The 18,417-nt window shown below is 40.2% G+C and overlaps 1 protein-coding gene across 7 annotated transcripts in view; it reads right to left on the bottom strand.

The window, feature by feature from the left end:
• Positions 1-15,664: 15,664 nt before the first annotated feature.
• Positions 15,665-18,417, bottom strand: part of ATF2 (activating transcription factor 2) — a 56,910-nt gene continuing 54,157 nt past the window's right edge. For all 7 annotated transcript variants that reach the window (XM_014954461.1, XM_014954463.1, XM_014954458.1 and 4 more), the window contains one exon: positions 15,665-18,361. In XM_014954461.1, the coding sequence (XP_014809947.1) occupies positions 18,135-18,361 (227 nt within the window). In that variant the 3' untranslated portion in view covers positions 15,665-18,134. The remainder of the gene's footprint in view (positions 18,362-18,417) is intronic.

An 18,417-nucleotide genomic window follows, 5' to 3' on the forward strand; every position in this document is an offset into this window, starting at 1 on the left:
CCCGCCGAGGGCACAAAGGGAAGCGGCGTCCCCTCATGCGGGGCGGCCGGGCGGGCTCCCCCGGCCGCGGGCGGGGACGGCGGCACTGGCCACCCCTTCCCCTCGCACCTACGGGGGGGCACCGGCAGCGCCCGGCCCGCCCCAGCCCTCGGGCACCCGCCGGGGCCGGCGTCCCGGAGGAGCCCTCTCCGCTGAGGGGGTTCTCAGTGGGGAGCGGCCCGAGCAGGGCCGGCCTGTGCCCCTTCAGCCTCGGCAGGGCTGGGTCTCCCGGGCACGGCGGGCGTGGGGGAAACACGACTTTTTAAAAAGCGAGAAGAAAATTTCCACTTAAACGCCAGCACGCAGAGAGCAAAAGTGTTGAATCCCCCTCAAAATGCTGCGGTGCGAGAAATGTCAGCCTGCCCAGCCACCCTCATTTTTCACTGCCCAGCGCAATTGTAAATTTCCGAGCTAACAGCGTTTGTTTGAAAAGGCAGCGCCGCGCCCGCTGTAACCCGTTTACACAGTCTGTGCTTTTAACCCCAAAACAGGTATTTAAGACAAAGGCTGGTTAGCAGTCAGCAGATCTCCCCCAGCGTGGGCAGGACAGTGAGACTCACCTTGTTTAGTGATACAGTAGTTCCTCACTCACAAGTGTTACTTCACCTCTCGGCTGCGAGATGCATGTGCCGAGAACTCAAACACAGCCTGGGCTCCCTTGACACAAATTGTTTACTCAAGTTTAATCCATTACAGCTGTGCAAATCCACAGCCGTCAGCAGAGGCTTCAGAGACATCGGCCTGGGCAAGGGGATGGTGCAGGTGTCGTTAGGAGCATCCCACAGCCTGTCCCACCTTCGCTTGGGACACTGGTGGCTGCCACAGGAGCTGTGCGTTCATGACAAGGGGTTTGCTGTAGGACACAGGAGGAGGAAGAGCATGTTAAGTAGCTGCACCTACAGCCCCTGCAATTAAGGGTTCAGCTCGGAGTCAGCACATACATAAAATGCATTTTCTTTCACCGGCGCAGCTAAGACAGAAAGGTCTGTCTGAAAAATTGTTGTTTTATTAGTTGCATGTGGGTTTTCATGATCTGAATTCTACCTCGTCTTTTTTGTAGAGAACAAAAGGGAAAGATTGCGTGGGAAAGTTTTCAATGTCTTTAAATCTTGTTTAATACAACAAGAAAAACATGGTGTTTTGTTATGTCTGTCAAATGTTTCAAAGCTTAGCTTTTTCAAGGTTGATATATGTTGCTTAGTGTGCAAACAAAACAAAACAAAACACCCACAACATTTTATCCCAGTGTGATCTTTTCCTCCGTTTTATTCCTTCCCAAATGAATTCTACCATCAACAGACCTGATTTCACAAAACATTTTCATTTTGCATATATAAAGTGCAGGAGCTTATTGAGCAGCTGGACTACTGAGAAATAATATTTAAATTGCAAAGCTAAAAGAAGTTTAAAAATAGATGAAAAATGGTTTGGAAAAAAAGCAGCACAAAAAAATCTTTGCCATTCTGCCTACGTGATTTGACCTTTGTGTGCATGGAGTGTTTTGCTTTGCTTTTTGGAAATAAGTTGGATCTTCATACAGATTTTTTTCCCTTACATTTCCTGGAATTAAATCCCAAGCTTTCACTCCAACTTCCTTCAATTAAATAGCCAGTTTTTACTCCTCCACTACTCCAAAGTCTTTGTTGCTATCTACTGAACTGCATGTTTACATTAGAAATGTTTTCCTGTCCAGAGAAAGTAATGCTATTTTTCATAATAGGCGTTATCAATACTAGAGTAATTTGATCAGTTATTTCAATTGTCTAATGATGCCTTTGATATTAATGCAGTTATGGTTAAAACCCAGGGAAGTGTTTTGGCCATTTCACAGTTAGGTACTATTATCGTATTTCACCGTGCCAGGAAGAGTTCTGCAGCTGATCTGAGTTTTCAAAACAAATTGAGCTCAGTCATTATTTCTAATTAGATTATGTGCTTGGTCTGGGAAGACGTTTTAGCCCATGCTCCAGTGCCTGCAGAGAACAGCAGCAGCTTTTGGAAGGACTTCACTGGCAGGCTGGTACCCAGAGCTCTCCACGTGCCCCCACAGGTGTTGGCACAAGAAACCTGCTGGGGGTGGCAAGGAGAGTGGCCGTTGGTGGTAGGTACCATCTTACCCGATGGCAACACTGGCTTTTGCAGAGGCTGGCAGCCTCCACATAGCAGGAAGAAATCAAAAGTGCAAATCAGGAAAAAAATTAGCCCGGAGTTCACTAGGCGAAGGTCCCTTCCCCCACACCCTACTTTTTGAATGGACCTAAAATCCTTGCAGCAATTTCTGTTTAACAACATCATTATCTTAAAATTACATAATGCCTTATCAGGCCAGCACATCTCAGCGCACCAGCAATAACAATGATTTAACTACGACTCTGGGAATTTCGTTAGGGCTGGAGCTTTCTGAGCACTAACCCTGCGTCGTCTTGCGCAGGGGCGAGGGGAGGAAACACGGATGCTCCAGAGCGACCAGCACAAAGCCCTGTTGGGCCAGAGGGGCTGTTCCTTTGGAGACACCCCAGCTCCTGTGTCTGCTCTTTTGCAGGGGAGAGCGCAAGAGGATCCTGTTTTGCACAACCAAGGTAGTCTGCCATTGATTTAAATGGCAGGAAGGGAGAGCTTGGTATCTTGTTCCCCTGGCTCTTTAGCCCTTGAAAAGCCTTCCTTTAAAGGATTGGTTTGTTAGCACCACATTCTGTAGAAAAAGCATTACAGCACCTGGTGGGTGAACTTTAGGAGTAAAGTCTCCAGAAGATGTATATATATATATATGTATATATACACACACAACATGCAATTTTTTGGCCTGCTTATTGTCCTTCAGTTAGTTTCTTGCCTCATCTCCCAAGCCTCAAGGCTCTATAAATTCTGCAGCCAGTTATTGCTGCTTCATTCTTTATGTAAAATTTCAATACTGGGATTTGGAGTTGGTTTCCAGTGTTCAGGATTGGTTTTTTTGCCTCTCTCCTTTTGCCCCCTTGCTCTGGGTGCTGAGCACTGTGGGAGCAGTGGCCAATTTTCCACACTGGCCTTTCTTTGATCCATCACCTTGTCTGAGGGGCTGGTACAAAATTGCTTCTAATTACCTGACATTTATTCTTGGAACCTTAACTAATTCACTAATCATATAGTGATAAATGAGACTTTAAAATTAATCGCTGACATTTTTAATGATTTATACACAACTGTAAAAAAAGGTTCCCAGCTAGTAAATATAATCTTGTGTGAAGAAAAAAAAAAAACAAAACCATAAATTAAAGCTGTCCTGTATTAATGGGAAACAGTAAAATCGAAGACACGGTGAGATGTTGCCTGATAAATAGGGGTAGCATCTTATCACAGTTAGTGTCTTCCTGCAACAGACCTCCTTGACAGCAGGAAAACTGCATCGTAGAAGCCTTGTCACGTGCAGAATTTAATTTAGCTTCTAATGCATAATTGCTGGGAGTTTGTGGGGTGGGCGGGGGGGATGTGGGGATGGCCAGGGGCTGCCTTACTGGACAGATTCAGAGCTCATGCTCTGGAACATCTGGAACATTTACTCCTTGGAAAATGGGAAGGCAGATTTCTACCACTCGTTCAGCAAGATAAATTAAATTGTTTTATCTAATTTAAAAGTCATCAATAAAAAGTTTAAAGACTGACTACCAAGCTTGCTAGGTAAAATTAATATTTACATAGATGACAGCTCTTTGAACATAACATCAAGCCTCTCACCAAACCCAGAATTGTCATTGCACATTACCAGCATTTTGGATAATCTTTCTCCCTTTGATGAGGGAACTGGCATTTAAGGTTATATTTTGGATGCTGTTGTTCATTGTTAATGGCAAAATCATTCAAACACAATAGTACCCAACAGCGTACAGGCATAGACGGAGCCAGAACCGCTGCATCAAGCACAGCAACTATGAGCAACCTTAGTAAACCAGACATAATCAGTGTTTTACTGGGATCTCTGCTAGTCTGTAGATTGTGGTGATAATGTTTTTTTCTTTTATCTACAGGGTACAGAGGAGCAAAGTAACAGTACTAGGATGAACTTGCATGTTGAATTTGATGATCACTGCCAAAGAACGTGAGATACGCGTTACACATCCACCATACCTTCTGTTTTAAGTCACAACTACTGCATTATAAATTCACATTTGGCATCCTATCCTGATCACAGGAATTGCACTATATCCCATAACAACTTAGAGCAGTTTAATGCACAGTAGGTGATGTACATCAGTGGAATGAAAATGGGCTTAACATGCCTGGTTTTGGCTCTCTGGGTCATGAAAAAAATGTTTAACAGACAGGTGACAATGACAACCTCTAGAGCTAGATTTTTTTTCTGTTTACACTGGAAGTGAATGACACAAGATCTAAAGGGAAGCAGCACAGGTGCACAATCTTAATTTTAAAACCAAACTAAAACTGTTTGCTTAGCATCTAAACAATTTGCTGTGTTTGTGATATTATGAGAGATATTATGAATGAAACTGCATCAAAGGAAAAAAGCTCCCTCTAAACCTACATTTCCTGAACAAAAGTCCTGTCTAACTAATTCTTAAGGACTTTTACATTATGGCTCCCACTTTGTTTGGTTTCCAAGATGTGCATAAATGTGATAAGAATTATGCAACAAACAGGTACTGTGGATAGGATATAGTAGATGCTATCTGTATGTCTTGGCAAAATCGTATGGTCTTAATCTTTGAAGTAATTTCCATTAAAAAGAAAACGTGCACTGAAACTACTCTTCCTGGCGAGTTTTTCCTGTGCAATAGATAAAACCAGCAGCACTTTCCAAGAATGTCTACCTTTGCACCCCCTCAGTAACACGTCTGCTCTAATACTGCTGGTGTAAGTAGGCTGGAGAATGGAAAACGCTGGGCTCAGGTGTCTGAAGTACACTTTCTTTTGCTCTGAATTAGGTGACTGCTTTCGAGTTCTCCAACAGGCATCCTGCCCTGTCTTTCATGTCAAGAGCTTCCTCAGTTCCAATTTTCTTCCAAGCTTTCACCTTTATATTATTATTTATTTAAACAATAAGACACAAACTCCTCTAATTCTTTCAAACAAATTTACAGGTACTTCCAGCAATACAAATGTGTCAAGGAAGGACTAGTCTTCCTGTCTCCCACCCATCTGAGGACAGAGGCTGGAAAAGGATTAGAAAATTGTGTGCTATATAGAAAGGGAAAGTCCAGAGCTACCCAAATCTCTTTAATAATCACCATCCCACAGATTTTTAGATTTGACCAAAACTAAGTGAGCTGTATCTTCTGTTGGAGTGTGAGCTCCAGCACACAAGCAAGCTGCTGGTGACCCTAATGCTCACCATGGATCATGGTCGCTCAGCACGTTGGGGTTTATGCTGGCACTCAGAGCTTTCCTCTCACAACGGGTTCCAGGTGAGGTTTAGAGCAAGCAATATCAAAACAGGCGAGTGACCGAACTATTTATGACTGCAAAGGGGCATTTTTATTTGCAGCTGCTCTGAATCTACTCTACATCAAACTTTTTATGAGCTTTCTTGTTCCTCGTGTGCACACTTACTGGCATATCCCATCAGCACAGACTTCTAATGCAAGATCAATTATTAATAAAATTATTAAAATACTAGGGAATATCAAAATTGCTTACGCTTTTGCTCAGATGTAAGAGCTACATACTCTAAGTTACTTTTTTTTTTTTTGAGAGTCCTGCATATGAAACACAACATGTTTTTGATTGCTTGTTTTATTAAGTGAAATGAACAGGCTAATTAAAGAAATTCCAGGAAGTTTCTGCTTTCTGTCTCCTAGGGACAAGCCTAAAGTGTCAAAGGAGATAATACTGATGGCTATAAAACACCCAAGTGTGTTTATACTGGCTGTAAAATGCAGCTTATAGTTTCCATTTAACTTTCATAATATTTTCTTTTTACACCATGCTTAGAAATACATATTAAGGCATTAGTTGAAGGAGTTTGAAAAAAAATATGTAATTGCAAGTTAAAAAACAGAAGGCAAGCCATTGGCAAAATAGTCTTAGGAATAAAATGTTGAATATAATTTCATCTATAAACACTAAAAACTAAGAACAAGATAGCCATCCCCCCCAAAAAAATAGATCTGCATGGTAATTCTAGTCCTGACTTTCAAAACCTCTTTAACCCTGAGCAGATGATCTCTTACTTTAAGCCATAAACTATGCCACAGAATTGGTGGTGGTTCTTCATGCAGTCGAGTCTTCTAGATCCATCTCTAGATCCACTGGATCCACCTTTAGATCCACTTGGATGGCTTTGAAGAATTGCTAGAGAAATTAAACCTTCTCATAAGCAACCCAAACCTGCAATCCTGAAATGTTATATAGAACCTCCACAAAAGATTCTCTTCTTTTTGGTACTAGTTTTTCTTTAATTTGCAGGTTTTATTCCCAATAATAGCTGAAAAGTTCTGTTTACTCTTTAACTGCTTTAAGAGAACATTCTTAAGCTGCACATACTTAGTGCAATTACTGAATTTTTTAACACCAGAGCCCTCAAATTAATTTCTATATTCTTCAAGAATCCAATGTATGTGTTACTGAAGCCATTCAAGAATTTAAAAAAGGATGTTTTTAACGAGGGCATTAGTTATCTCATGCAACTTGCTTCTCAGGCAGAGTTAGATCTTCTAGGATATTTAGGGTTCTTTGAAAGAATGACCAAGTTTTAGAGCAAATGAAACATTTAAAGGTATTTTAAAGCTCAATAATGTGCTTTATATCACAAGGGTGTATGGGTCCTGGTAAGACAAACTGCATCAAATTTGAAGTGGAATTTTATGTGATAGCTTAGAAATATGGACTATATGAATCAGGGAACTTTGGAAATGTTCTGAGAATTTCCTGCTGTATAAACATATGCAATCTAGTTATCATGTGCCATTGCAGAATGAATTTTAATGGCCTGAAGATGCTTTTATGTCCAAGTCTCAAAGTGTTGAGCAGAAGCAGTGGATAACTAATTTGCAGTTCAACAAATCTCTAAGAGAGGTGTGTTTTCTTCCACCGAGAAGACTTTAGAAAGAGAATATAAAACCTGCCAAACCAAGCAAAGAAGCTCATGCACTGGTGCTATCTTTGGCTTCACTGTGCTTACCCCAGCTAACGCTGCAAGCAGGCAGGTAACAACAGCAGGGCACAAAAAACAGCATAGAATAATGTTGGAAATATCTTTCTAGACCAGCATTAGCTCTTCAGGGTTGCAGAGAGATGACATTAACCAAAGCAGCTTCAAAGAGCTGAAGGAGATTAAAGTTTTTCCTCTTAATGATTCTAAAGTGTTATTGAAGGGATCAATAGCTTTTCCTGTTAAACAAGCTGTTTAAATCAAGTATTCCTGGAGAGGAGATAAACCAATCCTGGAAGTAATAGTGGGATTTAATTAGGATTTGAGATTTTCACTATTCATTAATTGATCTGCCAGTCGCACAATAGTTTTAGTGAACTATAAATTTACAACAATAAGACTCCCTATGAAAGGACAAAATTATCTAAGCCCTTTTATTGGTGCCAAAAGGCATAATTTATTATGCGGTCCTCACAGAGACAAATTTCTTATTTCTATACTGATGTCACTGTTTTTTCTCAGGGAGAAGGGGAGAGGGAAGGGAGAAAAAAGTGTTATTTCCTTTCTTTAATAATAAAATAACTATGTCCCATGGCTGCGCACATTTTGCTTATTGTTAACCAAGACACGTGGAAAGCTCCTCAACAAAGCAAAACTAAATTAGCAGATATCCAGGTCCTAAATTGACCATGCCAGAGACAATTACTAAGACTTGGCGACTTTTCAGCTGTGCATGCAGTAGTTTTATTTTAAACAAAATCAGGGATCACACCACTGATCTTGCAATCTGACTTGCATATCACCGCACCAACCTCAGATCCAGAATTCAGCCTCACATATTCCATTGTAAACTCACATGATCCCTGATCAAACAGATATATAGGGAACTAATTCCTCATTTAGTCCTTCCAAAATTCAGTTCCTAGTGGTTTTCTACACACAGAAGAGGTGATACCAATGCTTTCAGCCTGTGTAAATACAGTGACTTTATCTGCAGCAACAAGTCACTGATAAGGGGAGCAGCTTCCAAAGAGGTTTCTTTTTTTTTTTGCTTCAACTCCAGTAAATCAAAGAAATTATGCGCTGAAAAGATGCAACCAAGCAAAGCTCTTGGGCAAACACTGTACAGCAGTGCCTGAGCAGGGGCACCCAGGCCCTCACCGTTTCAGTGGGGGTTGCACCAAAGTTTCAACTGCCAATTTGCTGCTTGTTCTTAGAAAACAGCTTCTTTAGGGCACCAGGGGAAAACTGCTCTCCTTTCTGCTCCCAGATGGACATCTTTTTGAGAAGAATGTGTTTTAAACTTCATTCCGTGCTTTAAGGGAACACAGGACAAAGAAATCCCATTAGTTTGTTCTCTGGGACTGTCAAAATGAAAAGCATTAATCCAGATTATCATGTTATACAGTGTTAAAATTAATTTCCTTTTTGTAGCATATAATCATCACTCATATAAAGGCATTAAAAGTAACATTACCTGTGCTCTGTCCAGCTCTTCGAAGGAATGAAAAACATCGTGTAGGCACTATATACTGATTCACTTCTATTTGTATTTAGCTTTGTAGCTTCAGAAAACATACAAGCAAAGTTCAGATGGATCATTACTGATCAAATTGTTTTTACTATTCAAGGTTTGATTGATAGAAGACTCACTCTTAAGATTTCTTTACTTTTCCTGTGTGTTCAACATTACACCTTCCTTCTGCCTGTGAAGATCCGTATCCTCTTCAAAGCGTCCTGCTGCTCTGAAGACTTGAGAGGCAGGTGCAGCTACACCACCTGCAAGGCCACAGTTGGTTATCAGAGAGAGGCACTATTCTAGCATTATTTAAGACATTTTCCAGATCTGGGGGTTTCCTTATGAATATTTAGGTAGGGCAAACAAGATGGATTTCTTGACACTTTTTAGTCTGCATTTGCCAGCACTCCCCAAACTCTCCCTGTTCTGCCTACCTAAACGTGCTTCCACTGCAATTTGCTCCCACCTAAACAGGTGCTGCTCTAATCCTGTTTGTGCTCCCTCCTCTTCCTCTGCAGCTGCACTGGCCATTGCCTGATGCCATGGCCTGGGGAGGTGGCCAGCAGCCTCCCAGAGGGATGGACGAGGGCTCGAATGCTGGTGCTGGCATCCCAGCAAGAGCAGTGAGCCCACAGCAGCGTCCCCTCCTGGGATGCTCTTGGGGAGCTGTGCTGTGAGTGCCCAGTTAATCACACACGTTACTCTGCTGCACTTTGCTTCAAATACCATGCAAAACAAGAATCAAAATGAAGGATTTCTTTATCCATCCACAAACGCCTTCGCAGCCCGTCAAACCAACGTCGTGCCATCTTCACTGACTTCTACAATACCCAGGGCAGATTAGATTTCTGTAGAATAACCTGTCAGAGACCCTCGGTCTAATTACGGCCCTGGCGACTGCTGCTGGAAGCATCTTGCAGTGGGACAGGGTAACGTGGACCAGTAGATGGAGAAATTCAGATAGCGCATGAAAAAAGCAGACCCATAAACAACAGCAGCAAAATGCCTTTCACAATGGTGAAATGGTGCAAAACCATAGAAAGAGGAAAGGCTGCAGAGACGTTTTCAGTCAGGTCTGTTTCTGGAGCGGGAGTATCTCCATCAGTGGGCTCAGACCACATGCAGGGTGTGACTGCTGTCTCCTATCCCAACTTTACATTGATTAATACATTTAAATATAATTACAGGGGGCGAATAATTGTAACTGCTGTACAAGCAAAGTCTGTTATGCTATTCTAGAAGCCAGTTCGTGGCACTTAGATTTCCAGGATGTTTATTCAGCCCTTAGCAGGGGAAAACTCGGCTGCTTGCCCCAGGTGGGCATCAGAGGGAGGGAGGGGGCTCTCAAGCAGCTGGGCAGCGTGGCATCCCCTCCACTACAGGCCTGGGGAAGCTGTCCCTTTCTCCAACTTCTCTCCCTCTCTCTTTCTCTCTCTCTCCTCCTCTCAGGAACTTAATGTGCTGTAAAAGGGAGAGTATCAGGAAAAAATAGATTGAAACTTTGTCAATACAAAAAAAAAAAAAAAGCACGTTCTCCCAATAATCAGCAGTTACCACTAGATGGCATTTTGCTCCTGAGAAATTTGGAACTCCCAGGTTTCGAATTACTTCTTACAGACAGCAGGAAACAGTAGGAAATGGAATTACTTACCTCATTCGGTTAATAATTTATTATCCATTGTCTTGTATAAGTAAGACATCACTAACATAAGATACTTGCAAATGTTAAGTCTCCTTTCTTTAACTATAGCTTGTGACTCCTCAGCCCTCTGCTCAGTGGGTAGGGGTTTAAGCTGTAGTCAGCACTTACCAAAAATCTTTTCACGTTTTTAAATGAAAAACAAATGTAGGCCAGTTCAGACTTTGAGCGTGCCATGGAAACCTGCCAGAAATGCCTTGCACCAGTAACTGTACATAGTATTTCCTGTGTTATTTTTGGATGAACCCTTAATACAGATCGCAGTACAAAAAATAATCCCTGTTCAGGAACAGAGCAGTTACAACTTGATTATTATGAAAAAATAATTTCATAATATTCACTTGATAATATTATACTTTGCACCAGTTCATTTTAAGTTCAGCTTGTACAAGCTACGATATACAAGATGACATTTCCATTCTTAACCTTTGCAGGGTACAATGCAGAGTTCCCAGAGGTGCAACGAAGTTCTGCTGGGCTCATCCCGGGGTGATGCACAGGTACCTTGTTTAACATCCATAAGCCTCTCGGTGTCAGATTAAAACTAAGCAACAGGATTTCCCTTACTCTGCAGCAAAATAGGAGACTGAGAAGTGAACTATTAACTTTTTCTTAAAAAAAAAAAAAAACCAAAACAGAGTTCAGTTAACTCGTACTTAGAGAAAGTCAAAACACCTTCAACAGATGCGATGTACTTAATTTAATTTTGCATGTTAGAAGAAAAAAAATTGCGGGATCATGCTGCACAGAAAGGCTGTGCCTCACTCAGGCTTTCTTTGACTAAATTACGTTCACTGACAGAAGCACTGATGGTGATTAACAGCCAGCTAAATCAGATCCTGCTCTCATACTTGCTTGGGAAAGCCTCATTGTAGAAGGAATCTAACTTCACTAGGGTAAAATTAATCTTCACCTCTTCATAAAACACCCATAAGTTTCTTTGAAATTGTCATTGTAGGAAAGTTGCTTTGGTTTAAGTCAAATATTTAAAAAAAATGGCGTACTGCAAAATTTTAAGTGGGTTTGTATTGGTTTAATAGCTATACACACGCACTTTTATTTTTTATAAATTTAGCTTAGTAATATTCTCCAGCAACATGAGCAGGACTAAAATAAATCAATGGACGTAGCAAACAAAACTTTACAATCTCTTAAAGTTCGTGTTTATCACAACCTAACTCTGCCAAAGTGGTGTCCTTTTCTAGGTAGAGAAGCCCCACGGGATTTTATGCACCCTAAGGAGCACATCTGGGTGCCCAGCATATTCTGAGGGGCAGTTACATTACGTGTGGGGTGTGTGCCCTTCTCTCAGAGGTGAAAACAACAACAAAATCTAAACTAGACGTGAAATTACAAGGGCAGGTAAAGATCATGCATTTCTTTCCGGAAACAAACTGACTTTGCCAGACCTTTGGAACAAGGCAAAGGCCAGAGTTTATAGCAAACTGGTACTTACACTTTAAAGAGGCTGCAGAAGGGGAGCATCCAAGTCAGTATAAGGTGTCTCCATCCCAAGGAAGGCCATGCTGTGCCATTAGGCTGAAGTGACAGATACATCTATGTTGACAACTCAGAAAGAGCATCAGTTGTGTCATAGCTGGAAACAGAACTCCAAAAGATCTATGGCCAGCAACCTTCTGACACAGCATTCAAGAGAGTGCTGCATAATTTATAGAAGAAAAAAAGTTAGGTCCTATTAGAATAGGAGCTTTAAAAAGCTTGGGTAAACCATTAGAGACAGCATAAAAAAAATCTTTTATATATTCACATATATGTGAAAGTCCTAAACTGTAAACTTACTAGCTTGAGATTCATTAAATATTCAACAAATGATCAAGTGTTCAAAATGTTCCTATCACCCAGTGAAATACACAGCTTCTGTTTTTCAGCAAAAATCACTAGCCCTTTAAAGCAAATTCTGCTGAAAGGGAGGACAGAAAACAAGAAAACTGAAGTATTAGCCTTTACTTGTTTTGAAATCATAACCGTGCCGACTATAAAGTTTGTTGGCACTTTATAGAGAACTGGAATGACTTTACTGTACATTGTATTGCCTTTAAGAGTAGATTTCTCAACACGAAGTCATGAATAACAGGATGTTTATTCTACTTACCTCAAGTGAGATCAAAACATTTCTAACATGGCTGTAAACATTTTGAAGAAATAGATCATCACAGAACACATCTTCGTGTCAGAGAAAAGAGCTGGCATAACGGAGATGTGAAACACAGCACCCTCCTGTTCAGAGGGAACAGTGGGCAAATAGCACGGGCTTTCTTTTCCTCTCCATTTCATTTTCTCAATTTATTCAGAAAGGCAATTTATTTGGTCTGTTGCTAAAGCAGAGGGCTCGTTCTCTCTTTACTTGTCTCCCTTTCCCCCTGATTAGAATCCTAGATGTAGGACACGGATGTAATTTCCCATTTTATTTTTAAACAGCAACAAATTAGCAGGCTTTTTGAAATCATTCAGTTTCTCAAATGTATCAGTCTGGTGATTTATCAAGGGCATTGTTTTTGCCTTCTAATGGTCTTGACCAAGTGATCCAGCTAAAGGGAGGGAAATACTATTTATGCACCACGCCAATACCAGCTTGCAGTGAAACAAGAGCAGGGACTCCACAGGCAGTGGAAAAAAAAAATAAAATAGACCTTAACTTTTGTCTTACAGGTAGCTAAACACACCCATCAGGCTCGTGGCAGTCAATCCATCCAGGGGCAGAGGGCATTACATGGAGCTGTAATAGCTCATGTTTGTACTTTGATGTATTATGCTCGCCCAAGGCGGGAGTTATGTGAGGAGAACCTGGTTACCTGTAAGTCCCTTCCTCGGGGGGCCTCTGTGTGACGGGGCGCTCATTCCTGAAGCTCCTCTCCTCAGCCTCCACCGGCAGAGCTCCCCAAGCAGCACAGCACTCTCCTTTAACCTCATTAGTTGTAAGCGGGAGCCTCACCAGGCCCTGCTGCCCAAAGTGGTTACAAATACTGCCTAATCCCGGCTCTGGTTGGTTTTAACACCAAGAGCAGACACAAACAGAAGCTCCTAGAAGCTTGAATCCTTTTCTTTGCTTCACACGTTTTGATACTTTTTTTGCTTGTAACCATTTCCAATCAATTTACGCAGCTCAAGCTACTGTTTCTTTAGCTAGGGATTAAAAATACTAAATGTACCTGCATAAATATCTCACAACACTTTTCAGACTAAGTATTCATTCCCAGATAGAATCCTAAGTAGTTTATTTAAAAATTTAATAACCTTCTCTCCCTTCCCTCCCCTTCCCCAAAAATGCACGGGGAAAAAAGTGCTTGGAACAACATACATAGTCTTTATAAAAATGGTAATAGAAGAGGGATAGAGACTTTGAGCAAAGCTTGAAGTAGAATAATGACAAAAATGGCATCAAGTTTATGTGTCTTAGTCTATTGGCAGCCGTGTAGGTAGATGGTAACAAGCCCCACACCCAGGAAGTGAGAAACCCAATAGCTCCACGTTGCAGAATTAAGAAGCCATCAGTGCACAACCTGCACTCATTAGCTGGGCAGAGCATCTGTAATGAAACTCTTTGCAACACTAAAAATTCCATACCAGAGATTCAGGACATCCTTCCAAACCTAAATATATATCTCATAATCTATCTTGTTCTAGAAAGATATAAATGTCAAGATTTCGTAAGCTTCCCAAATCTATTTTAGCTAAAGACAAGATACAGAGTGTGCAGAAATTTCTTTCCTGACTGCTAACTTCTTGAAATGAAAGCTTGCTACAGAGAGTTAACACAACCAAGAAAAAAGCAATATGCAAGAAGAAGAAAACCCACGCTAAATATATAAGCACTTTCAGGGGCTCAAAGAAAAATATTTTGAAGAGGAAGAAAGCAAGAACAAGAAAGATTGTGATCTTAAATGCCATGAAGAAAAAAAAAGTTATTAAAACCTAAATTTTAGATTAAAAGGACAGGAGATTACTAATAAAGAATACGAAAATTTGAAAAATCAAATTACTTCATAATGGCGTCATCTGGATCTCCCCTACACAATGTTATAAAAGGCATGGGTCCTGTTGATACAATGGTTAAAAATAAATGTAAAGGGAAAAAAAAAAAACTACTGTAAGCCAATTTTACACTCACTGTTCTGCAATGTAAATGAGTGCAGTTCAAATTATTTCTCTACTGAGGGAAGCAACAGGCAGCACATAAATGCAAACAACCTTCATTAGACACATTGTCATGAGTATATTAATCATGTCAAGAAGCATTGCTGAAGTTTCCTTCAGTGCAATTTAACATACCTTACTTTATTAGGATGCACTTAATTTCACTATGTTTTCTCCTCATTATCATTTATGATGACCAATTAAAATGTTTGTGTCTGTCTCCCAGCAAATTACTTCTGTAATTCTGGTAGCTGAAATCGCAACTCATCCAACACTTCTGTCATCTTGTTTCATCGGCGTAATCTCTTTCTTTGCCCAGCCTCTACCAGCATGTTAAAGAGACCAAGCTTACTTGGGTTGGGAGTGAGGTATAAAACCGGGTCTTTTTACAGTGGAGACATTAAAAAGTGGGTTGGTTTCCCCCCCAGTTGCCCTGTTATACAGCCTTCCTGGTTTTTCCCTTGGAGTGACAAGGAGAACTCATAGAGTCAGAAGAACATAATGAAGCAGAAGAGGCCTTGGGTGTTATGCTCATACTGGGCTCAAAACCGTGTGCAATTTCATTTCCTTTGGTCAACCCATGCAATAAATGCAAATACAGAGCAACTTTACCTTTTCAGTTTCCTCCAAAGCCTCTGTATCAGGGTTCTGCCAAGAGCTTTTCAAATGATGGTACAACAGAATGCGCCACTCCATCTTTCCAACATTCATAAGTAAGTGCAAACCATTTTTAATACTCTAAAAATCAAGTGTGAGGGCGTATTTTTTTCTCAACTTTTCACAACTGTGAGCAGTTCATCTCTCACTTCCTGGCTTCATGTAGATGAAGAGCAGATTAAGGTACCTGGAAGTTAGCTGGAAATTCTGATTACACCGTGCTCTTGCTGAGGAACCCAGGGCAACCAGGGGTGGCTGAGAAACACCTGGGATCACCACGCTCTGCCTGCGAAATCCTTTATCTGCCAATTACCCTGGCCTCCTGGAATTAACAGTACAAGACTTGTTCCTCAGAAACTGCCGGAGCTCAACTGCAGAGCAATGGAATTTGACTTATTCTCTGAAGAACCATGTGTTCTTATTTACATAACGTTACTTTGACATTATAGTAATAACTTCCAGAAAAACGCTGATAATTGCAAGGATGAAGAAATAAGTCTGAAGACAGTGCTGCCTTTTAGAACAATTATAATTTCATTAAAATAGGAACATAACTTAAAGATAGATTTTATTCTCTTTGATGATTTACTCATGCAAACTGCACATAAAAGAAAACAGTACAGTTTGTGAAACATGTCAAATGTAAAGACCCAGAATGCTAAGTACAGAAGTAGTGTGACATACGTCTCAAAACGGAATCCATGGTAGTACGACTAATAACTTTTCTCTATTTGTTGAACACAGATTTTAATGGTTCTTTTTCCAGCCCCACTGTTAAATTCATTAACTGTTTACACATCTCCTATACATGTATGTAGACTTATTTTACAAGTGTGACAGTTTTGTTATAAAAAAAAAAATCCACTTATATAAATATGATTTAAAAGCCTTTGTGTTTAGGAGAGCAAATTATAGTATAATCAATGAGGCCTTAGCTAGTCCACCAAAACTACAATGAAAAGTGACTGTATAGCTTTCGTGCAGAATTCACATTTTGTGCCTTTGCAATTAATTTCCTTCTCACAAGAGGTCCATTGTAATTCACCACCCTGGAAATGTTCAGTAACTGTTACAGCTTTTTATCTTGAAAGTGGGAAAGTAAGACTTTTAAACATATGAGGTTATCAACTCAACTTTCTTAGTTTTAAAATACAAAATATTTAGAATCCCTATTATTTTCATGCTTAAAGCCCTGCGATGATACATATATGACTTAGATACTTCTTTTTCCAGTTTTCATTATAGTATGGTTGTATATATAGTGTAGAAATTATGGTTTTCCTGTGGATCAATTACATTTTTAGATTTAAAACTGAATCAAATAGAAACTTGATGGCACTGACACTTAAAAAACACATAGTATAGCGTGGAGAAGGAAGAGCAAATGAACTACACAACCCATTATAAATGCATTAAATCTTTGTTATATACATAATGGAATCCTGCTTTACTGCCAGTTGCTACTATGCATCTGTTTTTGCTATTATACAAAGTTTTCCGACTTGAAAGCACACATCTACTTTTTTTTAAACAACTTAATCTATTGTAAAATATTGTACTGTATTTTGAACATGAGTACAGAATCAAAATAGATAATGGCACATTTAAAAAACTCAATATCCTACAGATGATTGGATAATGAGAAAGAGTGTACCTACAATCATCTCATCAGAAACAAACTACATCATGGAATGTTAGTTATCCAAGTTCGCACAGTAAATAACATTTTAAAACTGCAATCACCTATCAGCCAGCATCACATTGAAGGCATCTTTAAACATTCAAGCAAAAGACTGCTGGCATTAACTACGGAACCATTCTCACGCACACACCACACACACCACGTTATAATTACATTGTTTCCAAGATACGGTAGATACTGATTTTTTTTTTTTTATCCCACAAGAAAGGTATCAAAATTTTTGCTACTAAAAGATGACAGTGCTTACACGAGAATTAAGTACAAGTTAGCTTGCAAATACAAGACAATGACAAAAAAAAGTCTTGAGTTGTCTGAAGAAGGATTTTTAGGCTTTTCTGGCATCCAAAACCATGAGTAAACTCCTCAGTCTGCGACTCAAAAATCCACAAAATATCAACTTACTTTGGAATACTAAGTATTCCATATTTGATAACCCTGTATTTTACAATATGCTTACTGGTTTCAGCCTAGCAACGAAGAGTAGTTATAGATATCTATTCTGACTGGAGAAATAAAGCTCTCTTCCCCCCCAGAATGAAAGTGTTGGAGGGGAAAAAAAACAAAACAAACCCACCTGACATCAATTGAAAATAAAAAAAAATCAAATCTATTTAGTAATGATCCTCATCTAAGATAGGTATGTGCATAAGAGTACTGTATCTCATATACTGTACTGGCCCTATTACACAAATTAAAACCCCCAACAGTTAAAAAGCCAACCAAAACGCTATACAGAAAACAACCCAAACATTTTTCTCCCAATGTTCTTCCTCTCATAATGTGCAAAACAACAAAAAGGCAAAAAGACTAAAAGCAAATTTACTGTTACTGTCTTCCTCTTGCCTAGTGCTTTATGACCTTGCTCACGTTACAAAGTCAATAGGGACTATGCAGAACTTTGGTATAAAAATGTCACATAATATTACTATCACAGTCTTGGGGATGACCTTTAGTATTTCACCCCAATGTTTGTTGAAATAATACCAAATTAAAAATGAAATAAACCACATCGTACTGTACACACACTTTACACATTAAGCACAAAAAATAACTAGTAAAACTAATACTTAAAAAAAAAAATAGTCTTTTGCAAAGAGACTAGAACTGGTTGCTCTGTCTCATCTTCACCTGCCAATCGTTAAAGCCAAATTTAAGCTGGATTTTTAAAAACGAGTAATTTTAAGCTACAATTTCTCCTAGGTGGAGACTGGTCTTTTGTCGATTTCCCTTTAAAGTCACAAATGTATCTCTAAGAAACTGAAGCAACGCAAGTTTTTAATCAACTTCCTGAAGGCTGGGACTGGGAGGGAGGCGCGATGACGATCTGGGACAGCACGGGCTCCGTGCTCTGGTCCGCCATCTGGGTGAGAACCGAGGTGGCCACTGCCTCCGCCTTGGAAGTGGAGCTGACGCCGTTGGACGTGCTGACGGAGCTGTGCTGAATGGCCTCCGCGTGGGGACTGCTTGGCACCGAGATGTCCTCAGAGCTGTCGTCTTTATCTGCGGCTGAAGAGGAAAAATTCATTTATTTGTTCATCCCCCCCCCCCCCCCCCCCCCCCCC

This window comes from Calidris pugnax, unplaced genomic scaffold (assembly GCF_001431845.1).
Source record: "Calidris pugnax isolate Ruff unplaced genomic scaffold, ASM143184v1 scaffold103, whole genome shotgun sequence".
NCBI classification, from domain to species: domain Eukaryota; kingdom Metazoa; phylum Chordata; class Aves; order Charadriiformes; family Scolopacidae; genus Calidris; species Calidris pugnax.